This window comes from Penaeus vannamei, chromosome 27, assembly GCF_042767895.1.
Source record: "Penaeus vannamei isolate JL-2024 chromosome 27, ASM4276789v1, whole genome shotgun sequence".
Classification (NCBI taxonomy): domain Eukaryota; kingdom Metazoa; phylum Arthropoda; class Malacostraca; order Decapoda; family Penaeidae; genus Penaeus; species Penaeus vannamei.
Window position 1 is genome coordinate 31,375,430 of NC_091575.1, and position 15,000 is coordinate 31,390,429.

Here is a 15,000-nt window from a genome sequence, read left to right on the forward strand (position 1 = left end):
ACCTTCTCAGCTGTACACGGGAGAGTTTGCTCGACTCAACTCCCTGAAGGTACAGATTTCGCTGATGTCAGATATGATATATAGTTGATGATAACAACCCTCTGTGTCCTATATTTGCTTGTAATATCATATACTTACCTGGATTTATTTTTTGACCTTATAGATTGGCAACCAGAAGCCACCTTTCGACTCCAAAAATCCCTTCATGGCAGAGATCGTTGTTAACAGGGAGCTCTTTAACGGTGGAGAACGAAACTGCATGCATATTGAGCTGGATGTTGAAGGTTCAAGGATAAGGTATGCAGATACTATAGCAGATTCTGTCAATATACTCAATTTTTTAAAGTGTGATGAGAGAGTGAGTGAGTGAGTGTGAGAGAGAGAGAGGGAGAGGGAGATAGAGATAGAGATAGAGATAGAGAGAGTCAGTCAGTCAGTGAGAGAGTGAGTGAGAGTTTGCCTTCATGTGCATTGTCTGAATCCTTTTGTGTAAATTTTCCCAATGTCAGCACTTGGTGAAATGTGTTCTCTCACTTTCCAGATATGACTCAGGTGACCATGTAGCAGTTTACCCAGTGAATGACACGGCTCTTGTTAGCCGCCTTTTGGAGCTAACCAATGAAGATCCAGACAGAGTTTTCTCTTTAACAAATGTAGATGAAGACAGCAGCAAGAAACATCCCTTCCCATGCCCCTGTACATACCGCACAGCTCTTTCACACTATGTAGATATCACAGCACTGCCAAGAACCCATGTGCTCAAGGAACTAGCTGAGTACACATCAGATCCTGCAGTAAGTAGCTATTGGAGATGCAAGTACAATATTGTATGTTATAGACACTGTATTGAGTTGAATTGATTTGTTAAACATGATTTTGGTTATTCATAGAAGCGATATAGAACGTGAAGAAAGCTATTATTAATTTTTAATGTTTTTGTTTTTCTCTCAACAAGATTTTATTGCATTTCTTAGAATTTTAAACACTGAACTCTTTCAAGACAGTTTGACAGTCATTATTACTTCTCCGCAGGAAAAGGAGAAGCTTAAACTTATGAGTAGTACATGTGACGAGGGCAAGATGGAGTATCAGAAGTGGATTGTAAATGATGTCCGCAGTATCGTCCACATTCTGGAGGACTTGCCATCTTGCAAACCGCCCCTGGATCACATCTGCGAGTTGTTGCCAAGACTCCAGGCCAGATACTACTCTATATCATCTTCTGGAAAGGTAGAGATTTTGAGGAATGCCAAGGATTTTTGCTGTGAATAAATGATGTGTAACATTAAGAGTACAAGAAGTACACATTTATGGAAATATGCATTTGCTGATTAGCACTTGATATAGAGTCCATTATTATTACTATGTATTTTGAAATGAGTGTTTACATCTTCTGAAAGCTCCATCCAACCAAAATCCACGTAACGGCGAATGTGCTGAAGTACGAAACCCCAACTGGTAGAACCAACAAGGGAGTTTGCACAAATTACTTGTACAAGTTGAAACCAGAGAATGACACCAAGTATCATGTGCCAATCTTCGTCAGAAAATCACAGTTCAGGTGAGAACACTGAAGGGTCTAATTGTGATATAAAGCAGCCAGTGAAATGTATCAGAATTTGCTGTATTTTTTTTTTCTCTCTCTCTCTCTCTCTCTCTCTCTCTCTCTCTCTTTCTCTCTCTCTCTTTCTCTCTCTTCTCTCTCTTTCTCTCTCTCTTTTCTTTCTTTCTTTTTTTTTTTTTCTTTCAAGAACGTAATAGATTCTTAGTATGATTTTTGAACTGAAGTGTTTATGAAGAACAGGCACTGAATTTTTTTTACTTTCAGGTTACCAAGTAAGCCACAGACACCTATAATCATGATAGGACCTGGCACAGGTATCGCACCTTTCCGTGGCTTCATTCAAGAGAGGAGTTGGCAGCGTCAAGAAGGTAATTACAAATGACTATTGAATGAAAACTGTAATATTTGAGGCTTGATACAATAATATTTTTTGAGGGAAAATACGTAGCAAAATAGTCATGAATATAATCAGAAATATTTGCCTTATTTTTTTGTTTTATTTCCATAATATTATAAAGAAATATTTTATTGTACTTTTTGTATTACATTGATATTGTTTTGATATTTGCTAAAGGGGGGAAATGTTGGTGTATTTAGACACTAGTAAAGTACAAATTTGAGAGTTTCAAAATATAGTCCTTTTTGATAAGAGCGCTCCCATACCTCAAGGAAATGAGTATAGAAATTTATTACAACATAGTTTCTAAACAGTCTATTGTATTGATAATCATTGTCTCACAGGAAAGCCTGTTGGTGAAACTGTATTATACTTCGGATGTCGGAACAAGGCGATTGATTACCTGTACGAGAATGAACTGAATGAAGCAAAGGACTCAGGCCTTCTGAAGGTAATCCATTTGTATATTGATGCACTAACTAGCTTAGATTTAGGATGCTTTCCTCACAATTTTGTAAATAGTCTGAATGAAAAGGGACATACAGAGGTTGATTTTTTTTCTTTTTTTCCATCGTTGCATCTTCAGGAAAACCTGTTTATATTGATAATTCTATTTTATTTTCAGCTTTATTTGGCCTTCAGCCGAGATCAAGCTGAGAAGGTATATGTAACACACCTGCTTGAACAGAACAAGGCTGAGGTTTGGCGTATTATTGGACAAGAAAATGGCCATCTGTATGTTTGTGGGTAAGTGAAAGAATCCTTTTATAAAACCATGATAGTTTAGTTAATTTTAGGCAACTTAATATTATTAGACATTGTATTTCTTTTAAAAGATCCAGGGGTTATGAACAGAGGGGGAAAATAAGAAAAAAATACCTTTAGATTGTAATGAATGTAATCGACATGTTTCAATTAATCCTTCCTAAGTGAACATTCAATCTTTGTCATAATTGCAGGTGAATTTAAATTCTAACTTCTCTGGGGGGAGGGGATATCCAAACGAGAGCTAATAAAGTCTCATTTCATTCCAGTGATGCTAAGAAGATGGCCAGAGATGTCCATACTGCGATTATCCAGATTTGCCAGACTGAAGGTGGGATGACACCGGGAGAAGCCGAGCTCTACGTCAAGAAAATGATTAACCAGAAACGCTATTCATCGGACGTATGGAGCTAGAGGCCATCTCAGATTGTCCGATCGTGGGAACTGATTGAGCAATGTTGCAGACCGTATATATATATATATATATATATATATATATATATATATATATATATATATATATATATATATATATATATATATATATATATATATTTTTTTCCCCCCCATAATGTTTGGATATAGTATTTTATCAGAGGAAATATAGCATATAAGTGGAAAGTAACTGATCGGAAGGCACATGTTTTGGAATGATTCATGCTTTTCGTTCATGCTATGTGCAAGTTGTTACATCAGGCTACCAGAATGTGTATATATATATATATTTTTTTTTTTTTTGTTAAATGCTGAAAAGCTTCATTATCTTTATAATTGAAGAATATGTTTTTAATTATAGATTACAGTTATTGAAGCAATTATGAAGAACATTTGGATAAAACATTTGAAATCCTGAAACACCGAATTTCTTTGCCTTTTGGGATATTTCTTTTCATCACATATTGATTAAAAAGGGTAATTTATCGAAAATGCATTTACTTCAGCGTTATGGGAATATATAATTCTACTTGAAGGACTCAGGTATTGTCCACTTGGAATCTGTATAATGTGCTTTAACCTTATAGATTTACATGCAGTCAGTGACACAATCATGTCTAAAATGTGTTTATAACCTAGGGAATATACAGGTGCAAAGCAATTGACACTGCTGTATGCTACATACACAAGGGTTACAGGGGTATTGTAGAATAACTTTTCTACAAAGATACGTATATGGCTGGGTCTTCCTTCATTATGCAGTGAGTGAATATAGTTGTTGCTTGCATTTTTTTTTTTTTTTTTTAGAGGAATTTTATACATATACTTCTGTGTTATCACAGTTTAATTTTTGTTACATCTCTGGAATATTTGATTGATTTTCTTTTTCATTCTTTTCTTCGCAGTTATCTTATTTCTTATTCGTAACACTCTTCTCATTGACGCATCAAACCCCTTTTGCTTCAATGCTTTGCTGTGATGTAGTGAATTCCCTTTACATATGGTACAATAATTAATTTCCTGTCATTGTTATATCTCTCTCTCTCTCTCTCTCTCTCTCTCTCTCTCGCTCTCGCTCTCGCTCTCTCTCTCTCTCTCGCTCTCTCTCTCTCTCCCTCCCTCTCTCTCCCCCTCCCTCCCTTCCTCCATATTTACCTCTCTTCTTCTCTCTCCCCCTCCCCCCCTTCCTCCATATTTACATTTTACATTTTACATATTCATTTATTCCATTTGCATAGATTTTATTAAGCAGTGAAAATAGGTATGGAGGTGATAAAAGTGTGCATGCACACATGAGCACACACACGCACACACACTCACACACACTCACACACACTCAGACATACTCAAACATACTCAAACATACTCAAACATACTCACACACGCTCACACACACTCACACACACTCACACACACTCACACACACACACACACTCACACACACACACACACTCACACACACACACACACACACACACACACACACACACACACACACACACACACACACACACACATACACATACATACACACACACACACACACACACACACACACACACACACACACACACACACACACACACACACACACACACACACACACACACACACACAAACACACACACACACACACACACACACACACAGAGGTATAAAGTTATACATCCAACAATATATGCATATATAAGTATACATAGGTATAGATATATGTATTCTGAAACTTAGAGAAAATAATGTAAAGCTAAGAGACTGTACATCGTTTTTGTATGCATTTATGATATTTTGTAATATCTTAAAAGAAGGTCATTTTCAAATTTTGTACAGGTTAAACCTCTTTTTCAAAGTTTCCTGGCTTCACTTTGTGACAGATCAGTTTTCCTCTCTGGCTGTCAAAGTAGCATGTACTAAATATCAAGGAAAATATTCTAGTTTGCTGATTGACCTCTTTAACAGTTACTTACATTCACCAGTCTTTATGAGGCAAGTTTGTCTGTAGACATGGCAATAGAGACCCATAAGAAGTCAGGATCGTGTAGTTTCCTCCAGTACAGGAGTTCTACTGTATGCGGCATCAAGATTATGATTTTTACCGGTTGTAAAGTTCATTTCAACATATTCCTTTTCTGATGGCACGATTTGGGCAGTAGATAATGAGTCTTGTGTCTGATGATATTGTTTTAATCATGCATAATTGTGTATGTCAGGAGAAAGAAGCGTGGAAAAGTTGTGACCAGTTGAGAGTTCAAGTATGTAGGTACCCAAGTTATGAATTATGAAACGATGAGAGAGGTCATTCCACTCATTTTTACTTACAAAGTTCACTGAAGTTAAAAGAAATAAAAGTTATTTCCACATTCCTCCCAAAAGCTTGCAGTTTACGGACATCATTCCATAGGATGGAATGTGACGTCCATTGGGAAGACAATTTTTACAATGCATAAGTGTCCCGTCTCAGGGTTGAGAATGAGAGTTTAGGTGAATGTGAAAGTGGGAAAATATTGATAAATAAGTATGTGCTTAACATATAATCCACAATGGGTATGTTTTAGATTGATGTATCATTAATATTTTCAGAAAATAGTTGTTTTGGATCCTGAAAGTAAATTTGATCTCACTGAATTTTCTTGTTAGGAAAGAACATTTGTCATGAGATGACTTTAAAAAATTCACATGAAATATTTTAATGTCATTTTGTTGGCAATTTTGCCTGGTCTTCCACTACATTGGCCCATGATACATTATGATATTGTACAGCTTGATAAATGCTTAGTTAGAATATTGTTACATTATGTAAACTTTTGTTAAGCCTTAGTTTGGCACATCTGTATGTAATTATGTAATGGAAATTATGAATTTATTTAGATTATACCATTTGGCTCCAACACATGAGTGATTCAGTCTACATTGTAATGAAATTGTACATCACCATTAGAATATTATGCGTAACTTCAATATCATTTGGAAATAAAGATAAGATCATGAGCTACACTTGAAATTGTGTAGACCATGTTAGCGCTAGTTTTGTATGTTTTTTATGCTACTTGTAAATATTGTTCAGTTACGGAACTTTGGTTACTCTATATCTGTGCACAAAAAACACTTATAGGTATAATAAAGTGATGAATTCGATGTATCACTACACTTCAGTTCAATTCATCATGTAAACAATTATTTGACATTTGAAGTCATGAGGTGCTGTGTATTTTAAGCTAATATATTTTCAGTGAAAGTCGAATTTTGATAATTTTCTCTTGTAGTCAGTTGATTACATAGCAGTGCATGTCTGAATTTTTGTTAATATTCTAAGGCATGCAATAAGGTCCTGTTTAGGACTGAATACAATATATATGCATAAAACACAGTGCAGGATTAGCACATAGCATACTAATCCTGTGGAAAGCCATGCAACAAAGAAATGCAGACTTTTTTGTATTAGTCTAATACCTTATGTATGGTACTATAGTAAAACCTCTTTTAAGTGCTGACTCATTTGTACAGCCCTATTTACAATGAGTCTACAGTAGAGACTATGCATTTTTTGTCATATTTGTATTCAGCATTCCAAATCTGAATTGGCTCGGAAAATGTGTAATACACTGAAACACCCGTCTATGATATAAGTGGCAAAAAAACAACAACAAACTTTTCTTTCTTTCAAAGATGAATTAATACTTTCATAAATGCACTGCCATTAAAGTCCTTTATACAGTACATGCCTTGTCACTTGTATCTTGGTAATATATGGAAATCCACTTTACAGTTCATAGGAGAGCGAAGTTTTTTCTAGACTGCCATTTATTTTGTCAAGAGAAGAATAAATTGTATTCATATACTTGTGTCCTTCATAATACCTACAGTACAAATATGTCCTTGAATTTTTTATTTATGCATTATTTTATTGTGCAATCTGAATGGTGCATTGGCTCCGGCCATAGAAAGTGCTTAAAAGAGGTTTCACTGTGATACTGAGGTCAGTTCTGATGATTTTGTTGACGAGTAAGCAATAAAATTGAATATTTGATAGTTGAGAGTTAGCAAGATTATTTTCTAGGGATTAGAGCTCCACAATGTGCCTGTAAACACATACTTAAAAATACATTAATCAGTGTAGTATTCTTTTTACCAAGAGAATTTTAAATACCGATTTCCCAACTCTCTTGCTGCTTCGGCATGTATCTGCAGCTAGGATTCTCTTGAATGTCAGAATTTTCTTCTTCATAAATCTTAAACTGCTGTTATTCTGCTTTCTAGATCACCATTTGGTGAACTATTCCTTGTAGGATAAGTATTTACTGTACTTCTTAACAAAAGGTTGTCATGAACTAGAAGTGCAAAATCACTCATTATGGTACCCTGTAACAAATATTTTTTAGAAATAGACAAACCTTTCAGGAACTTTTACTTCACTGACATAAAATAAAGTACAAAGCCATCGTCAGTTTGATAGTAGTCGGATGATTGGCTGTTGGTATTGCAAATAATTTCATGCAAGTGTTATGGGATCCTTTCACATATGTTTATTTATTCTGTAAATTTCAATTTTACTAAAGCTTGCTAGCCAATAGTTTTTATTTTAAATGTGTTATCAAAATGTTTTCATTATATTGAATGTTATGTTATTGATAATTTAAGAGTGGTAGCATCTTTTACAGTTTATATTATTGCAGAGTTTCAAGTTGTATACCAAATGAGTTTTAAGAATGTTTTTTTGTAATAAAAGACAATGTTTATGTATGTCCTGTTAAGTATTGTTTTTACTGCAAAACCTTTTAGGACAGCATTCATGATTATTTCCAAAACATCCAGAGAAATTCAGGGAGTTGTTTGTCTTCCCTCTTTTTCTGTTATTGAAAAGTGGTTTGGTCAAATCTTTCATCAAATTTGCCTCTATTGGCCATTAGATAAAGAATGAAGTTGAGAAGCTGTTAAATGAAAGAAATGAGTTTGGCAGAAGAGAGTAAAGACTGCCTGCCGTATCTCGTGATCACTCTGCCACTACTTAGGTGGACTTGCAAGATTCTAAAGAAACAAAATAGAATATAATGATAAAACGGTTTTCTAATATTTACATAATTTCACCTTGACTTGCAGTCATACAACTCTTGCAGATTGGATTTTATTTATACAAGTAATTGCTGTGGTGGTGTGTCTGGAGGGGAGCATAATTCAGCTGAAATGGAAGCTCTCACTTTATACTTTGTATAGTATCATATGTACATATAGCACTGATATAGAAGTAAGGCCAAAACAACTCGCATATAAGCTCTCAAATAGAAAAATGAGTATTTGAGAGGGAAAGTAGCTCTTGTGGAGGTTAAGATTGTTAAACACTCTTATTATGGTCCTAACACTTGGTGTTAGGACCAAGCAAACAAACCACTTCCTGGTAAAACATGTAACAAGACCTCTTAGACCGCCTTTTTCCAATGTCAATAGAGCCAAAGATTTCATAAGCTGTGTCAACTGAAATTGAGCTCATTGTGGTCGTGGGGGTTCTAAGGAGACAGAGTGAGGCCCAATGTAGATCACCCATACCTTGGACCTCACCCCTTGCCTCAACTAATTTTGCAGTCTTTTCTTCCCTTTTCCTCTTCCTTCTCTTTATCTCCTGTCAACACCCTAAAGTATGAGAGCTGTGATGAAAGGATGAAAGGCTGGCTTTGTGTCAGTCCTGAACAGCCTTTATACTCCGTTTTCTCTTACCCTTTCTACACACAAACCAACAGAACTGTACAACCTTTGATATCTAAGATATTTTGTCATTAACTCATTTTTACCTATTTTGCCAATACACTTCATCATAGTGCTGTATGACCTTTGATGTCTGGCACAATTATTTGTTTTGACTGTTAACCATTCTCAAAAACCACAAACATTGGCTTATGAACTAAAAAACTTCCTTACCCCAGGTCTTTGCCCCACAGCCCCACCCAATCACTATATTTTGAATACTCCACTAATAACCTTAAGAACATATTATAACTTTCATGTGGAGTTCTAGATAAATAAATGGACAGGCAGTGCAAACAGTGCTTAAGTGTATGGAATCTTTTTAACTAAATAATTTATGCCAATATTTATAAATTGGTCTATTGATTGCATTAAAAGTTAATTCAATGATGTTTTGGTTAAACTTTCGTAAACCATGTGTCTTCATTTCTAGAATGCAAAATATTACCAAAATTTATTGAAAGACATGATACTAATTTGAATAATGCAAGAAATATTTTTTTTAAGGATTACTTGTCCCCTGGTCTATGGTTAGTTACCAACAACCTAATGAGAGTTCTTTATCCATAATTGTACGGGTAATATTAGGTAGTCAACAACTGTTCCCTGTACAGAATGTTTTAATGAAATTTGTTGTGAGAAAGATCTTTATTGTTTTAACAAATCATTTCTATAATTCTGCAAATAGAAAAAAAAAATCACTTTGAAATCTGTTCATACAATGATTGGCATTTTAAAAATATTCAATTTGCCAAGAACTTGAAAACAAAATACACTTAAAAAGAAAATCAACTGAATTCCTCTTTCATGTTACCAGCATCCAAAAAAGTAGACAATTCTGCATGAAATTCAGTATCTTTCTGCCATACCCGATATTGCATTCGCTTAAAATTCAAAGATCGGGAGAGAGACAGAGTGTGAATGAATTTCATTTATAGCAAAAGCTAATAACCCCTAAAAAGTTATTTCCAAAATGCTTCCAACTGGTAACAACAATTAGGAACTAATAACACTTCAGCTAAAATTCTCCCTCCTTCATAAAAATAATTCAGTAATAATCCTCTTTATCTTTTACTTTCTTCTGTCTATATTTGGTGGATTTCAACCTGGACATGAAAAGTACTGTCTGAATCCACTCTTTTTGCCTACACATTGTAAAGAAAGAAGAAGAAGAAAAAAAAATACTGATTGATACCCTTTTACATTATATGGCACAAAATATCGTTGTGGATGCCCTGGAGTTATTTTCAAAATATCATGATGTCTTTAGTATTCATTGTCATGAGTTGCTAAAAAGGATGGAAGCACTACTTTGCTTACTGAATGAATATATTATTGAATGAATATATTACTACACACAGCAAAACTGCAAGGCAATCTATTTGTGGCCTGACATCATATCAAAGAGTTATGCTTATGTAGAATTTTAACAGCATGGGTTTTTAAATCACCACAGACCATCATACTATTGTGTTTTCTTTTATTATCAAAATAATACAACCACTATTCTTTAAAAATTGAACATAAGATTTACATTTTGTAAATGAGAATATAAATGTTAATAAACAATTTATTTGGTGTCTAACTAATAATCATAAAAGATATAATGAATAATATTTGGTGACAAAATATCGTGACCCAAAAGAACTTTAATAATGAATATCCAAATTTCCCAAATTATTATGGAGCATTATAAATAGAGTATATTTACAGGGAAGAAAGAAATTATTTTACAAATGGTATGAGTGAATGATTGTGAAAAAAAAACAATACATGGTCAAATCTCTTGGCTTTTTGCCGATTCAGAACATGTATAAAGGACCGAGCTTCAGGCCATCTGCTAACCATAAATAAATTAAAAGCTCTAAAGTCTGTATCACAATCTATGTCCCATTAGATATCCCTTTGCACATCCACAAGAACTGGAACTGAGGGATGATAAATTTGTTCACTATATTACACTCGTTGGCTGAGACGTATCCTCTTGCTTGCTCTCCAAAGAGAAAGGTGGGATGCGGCAGTCAAAGGTAAATCCATCTTCTCTCTCCATTCTGAAGGTGCCCCTGAAAATTATACAATTTATCATAATAACCTGCTTCCTTTTCTTTCTTGTGGAAGGTCAAACAATTATCATGCTAATCTGCTTCCTTTTTTTTCTTGTGGAAGGTCAACAAAGAATGTAAATAAGGCATTCCGGTAAAATATATATCCCTTATCTTATGGAAGGCAATAATAAATTTATATAATGTATTTCAGTAAAATATATATCCTATAAATAGAGCTGTTAATTGAACTTCATAAACAAGTAAAAATCATCATAATTCAGTCCAGGCTTTCATTCATTAACTTTGGGATTCAGACATTAATCCCTTATATTTACAAGGACTTTATCATTTAGATCATCAGTCAAATAAACAGGACAAATTTGTAACTGCAAAGAAAGCAATTTCACTAAGTAAACCTTCACTCACGATATATATGAGTAGAATTACAGAATAATAATATGGTGATGAAAATATCAAGATAATCTATCATATACCAAACGGTGGCAGTGTTTGTTCAAACCACTGAAAGAGTAAAGAAAGTAAGAAAATAAAGTGACTAATACTTATTACTTACCACATGTGTCCTGAAGGTGCCTGCAGCGACACATGCGATGAATACTGAAATGCAGGTTGTTGTCTGGAAAGTACAGGTTCTTGGCCTACCACGCCTCTACCTCTCACAGTTTCCAGTGTTCCTGAGAGACTGAAGATCCGCCAGTGTCTTTCACGCAACTGGACTGTTAGATCTCCTAGATTCTCCAGGCGGATGCAGTAACGCCACTATAACAAAAGCAGAAATTAATGTATTGATATTGGTTTCAGTCCCTCTGTTTCTTAAGAAGGAAGAGGAGGAGGAAGAGGAGGTAGAGGAGGTAGAGGAGGAAGAGGAGGTAGAGGAGGAAGAGGAGGTAGAGAAGTTAGAGGAGGAAGAGGAGGAGGGGGATGGGAGGAGGAAGAGGATGAGAGGAGTAGTAGGAGGAGGGGAGGAGGAAGAGGAGGAGGGAAGGAGGAAGAGGAGGGGGAAGAAGAGGAGGAGTAGGAGGAGGGGGGAAGAGGAGGAGAAGAGGAGGAGAAGAGGAGGAGGAGGAGGAGCAGGAAGTAGAAGAAGAAGAAGAAGGAGTAGAAGAAAAGGAAAGAAAAAAAGAAAGAAATATATATATAAAAATCCGGGACTGAATTCTATGAAAATGGACTAATTCTTCTAAGAAAACACAGTGGTAACACTCAAATATGTAAATAACAAACTACAAATATAAAATCCTTGTAAAACGTATTCTCGACACTTCGAGAGTAAAGAGGCAGAAACAAAATAAAAAGTTAGCTACAAGAAAATAACAGGATGTATAAAGAGAGAACATGCTAAAAGAGTAAACTTACCCAGTAAACATTAGCATTTTGTGACTCCCGACACCCCATGTAAAAGGGGATCACCGTGACCCTGATATTTTCTGTCGTCTCCTTATGCACGTCTGATAACTCTAACCAGGGATGATTGCGCTCCTGCCATGCTTTGAGGGTTTCTCGAGCACCGAACGGAGGATCTGAAAATGTGGTGTTTTAAATGTAGACTTTTGGGTGTTTATCATCTTACAAGACTAACAAACTTGTAAGTCACCTCTTCCTCTAAATGCAAACACGCTAATTATAATATAGAAAACCTTGTAAAAGAAGAAGAAGAAGAAGAAGAAAAAAGTCAAAACAATGGGGGGAAACATGGTAGAATTTCGAATCTACAAAGGGAACAAACAAAAAACAAAAAGTTATAGGAGTGACATGTATCCGTCACCCCCATGTACCTCAAGGCAATGTTACAATTGCTAATAGAAGGAATTGTATCAAATACAGAATATAATGGGAGATCAACTTGATGCTGTACCATTGTAGTTGCAGAATTTAACAATACATATTACTGGTATTAGTTTTTCTTTTTTTTTAATTCTTACTTTTATATCAAACCTTTCCCTAGACTTTTAATACATCTATCATATAGTTCAATAGCACCAGAATAAAATGTTAGTAAATTTGCACAGAAGACATACAAAAGACCAAATATTGGTAACACAAAACAAAACGGTATTAGAACTTTTGGAATGATGGATATTTGTTAACTCTAGGGACAGACAGATATAACAGAGAAGCATTAATGATTTGGATCAAGATTTAATGAGACTACTTTCCATGCATTTGATCATCATGATCATGATCAACACTGACAAGTAACAACCTAAATATACCTTTTTCTGGTGTGTGAGCAAGGAACTTGTCGAATAAGTCGTGTCTAATGGGTCGTTTATCCCCAGCAATATATGGCATAACATCTTCATGTGCGATATAATCTAAGCCTGGGACAGCATACAATGTTCTCCCATTATCTTGGTTGCCGAGGAAAGTTACTGCTTCAGTCTGAGCTCGCTAGAAATCAGATAAAAAATTTTGATCAACGTGACTCAATTGAATTAGGATAACTCATATCAGCATGTCAGTTTATTGAAACAGCAGTGGCATTTAACTACTTACAATATACGGACAGTCTCTCGAGTCTATTAGCACTTGGTAGTATGTGTGGGCTCGTCCTTTCACCTCCTTACCAACTTGATTATAATTTAGGGATTCTTCAATAGGTCTAGAAATATAAGAGATAACATTTGGAAGGATTACAAAAATCTTTAAATAAAATTTATACATAATCATAGTAAGTAAAGGATTGTATATATATCCCTTTCAATGGCATATGGATATGTGAAATCAAATTATGAAGGTTAGTTCTCATTTACACAAATTTAGTTAAACAGAATACCTCAGGCATTTACATCAAACTTCCTTTCTTTCCTAATGCTGTATCTACTTATATTATTGCAGGAACTAAAATGCAATTCAACTGACTTCTAACCCTTACGAGGCAGCAAAGTCCAAAGCTATAGATAAATATGATAATTCCAGATTGTTTGCTTCAGACATCATACCAATTGGTACTAGACTAGAGGTAAATGCATGAATATCTCCTGAATAATTACAACATCGTCAAAAAATAAGCCATCACGTTACCAGAAATTACAGTAACATACTCACTTTGTTTCTTTTTTATTAGGAACATCTCTGTCATAGACCCTAGCAAGCCAGGGGAAAAGTACCACTCCTCTGTAACCAAACACGCGATGCAAGAAAAGCTGCCCGGTCTCGTACTTCCCGCTCAGTTTTGGCGATTCAAACTTGCCGACTTCTGCCAAACGCTGATTGCTGGGAATTCAAATCGCGAAGAGAAGGGTGAGAAATCATGAATATGGTTAAGAAGAAAATCACATGAAAATATTCTAAATCCTCTAACTCATTTTAATAGACTAGGCCTATAATGCATGTATGTTCAAATGAAAGACCTTGAAAGTGATCCTATGAAGTATTAAAATCATACTCGAAACACATCTTAAAATCCTTTAATATTCAGAAACTTCAATTCATAAACTCACCCAATTACTGAATTTCCACGAACAATTTCACTGAACCCCAACACAATTCCACCAGATTTCGCAATTCCATCTCACAGCCCCGTTCTAATTTCTTTACTTCCTTCATTAACTTCCTCATTTAACATATATTTACCGATGTCGGCTTTTTATTATACCTATTCTATCTGGTTCTATCATATGTCATTATATATCGCATTATCAAACAGATTTTACATTAACAGAACCCATATTCCTATTCTAATACAGTGACATGCTATATCAACATTAATAACAACAAAATTATAATGAAAATACGAGTAAATAAGTAATAAAATACACATCATTAGAAAAATAAAACATGAACTCTGTGAACTCCATTCCTTCATCTAAGAATATATGCGTCTTTTGCAAATGGTACCTGGTTCTTTCAGCATATGTCTCGAAAGCAGCACTCCTATTTCACCAAAGGAATCCTACCTTGTGTAATTAGCTGCAGGAATAAGGATACATTTGGCCGAATGCGACGACGGCCGAAATTTTCTCAGCCAGGACAGCAACATTACGGCGATGGCAGAAGTTGTGAATGAAAAAAAACTATAGTCGTTATGAGTATTGTTT

The 15,000-nt window shown here is 35.0% G+C and overlaps 2 protein-coding genes across 2 annotated transcripts in view; one reads left to right on the forward strand and one right to left on the reverse strand.

Moving 5' to 3' along the window:
- Cpr (Cytochrome P450 reductase) overlaps nucleotides 1-3,581 on the forward strand; it is an 11,972-nt gene extending 8,391 nt beyond the window's left edge. The window contains exons 6-14 of the mRNA XM_027357985.2: nucleotides 1-49; nucleotides 164-297; nucleotides 542-794; nucleotides 1,033-1,230; nucleotides 1,401-1,561; nucleotides 1,829-1,932; nucleotides 2,306-2,412; nucleotides 2,587-2,708; nucleotides 2,996-3,581. The exon at nucleotides 1-49 is cut by the window's left edge and continues 83 nt beyond it. Of these exons, the coding sequence (XP_027213786.2) occupies nucleotides 1-49; nucleotides 164-297; nucleotides 542-794; nucleotides 1,033-1,230; nucleotides 1,401-1,561; nucleotides 1,829-1,932; nucleotides 2,306-2,412; nucleotides 2,587-2,708; nucleotides 2,996-3,140 (1,273 nt within the window). The 3' untranslated portion in view covers nucleotides 3,141-3,581. The remainder of the gene's footprint in view (nucleotides 50-163; nucleotides 298-541; nucleotides 795-1,032; nucleotides 1,231-1,400; nucleotides 1,562-1,828; nucleotides 1,933-2,305; nucleotides 2,413-2,586; nucleotides 2,709-2,995) is intronic.
- A 5,942-nt stretch (nucleotides 3,582-9,523) lies between these two features.
- POLDIP2 (DNA polymerase delta interacting protein 2) overlaps nucleotides 9,524-15,000 on the reverse strand; it is a 5,486-nt gene continuing 9 nt past the window's right edge. Inside the window, exons 1-7 of the mRNA XM_027357986.2 lie at nucleotides 14,860-15,000; nucleotides 14,009-14,176; nucleotides 13,457-13,562; nucleotides 13,174-13,351; nucleotides 12,317-12,480; nucleotides 11,514-11,719; nucleotides 9,524-10,957 (exon numbers count right to left, since the gene is read on the reverse strand). The exon at nucleotides 14,860-15,000 is cut by the window's right edge and continues 9 nt beyond it. Coding sequence (XP_027213787.1) covers nucleotides 10,846-10,957; nucleotides 11,514-11,719; nucleotides 12,317-12,480; nucleotides 13,174-13,351; nucleotides 13,457-13,562; nucleotides 14,009-14,176; nucleotides 14,860-14,942 — 1,017 coding nt within the window. The 5' untranslated portion in view covers nucleotides 14,943-15,000 and the 3' untranslated portion in view covers nucleotides 9,524-10,845. The remainder of the gene's footprint in view (nucleotides 10,958-11,513; nucleotides 11,720-12,316; nucleotides 12,481-13,173; nucleotides 13,352-13,456; nucleotides 13,563-14,008; nucleotides 14,177-14,859) is intronic.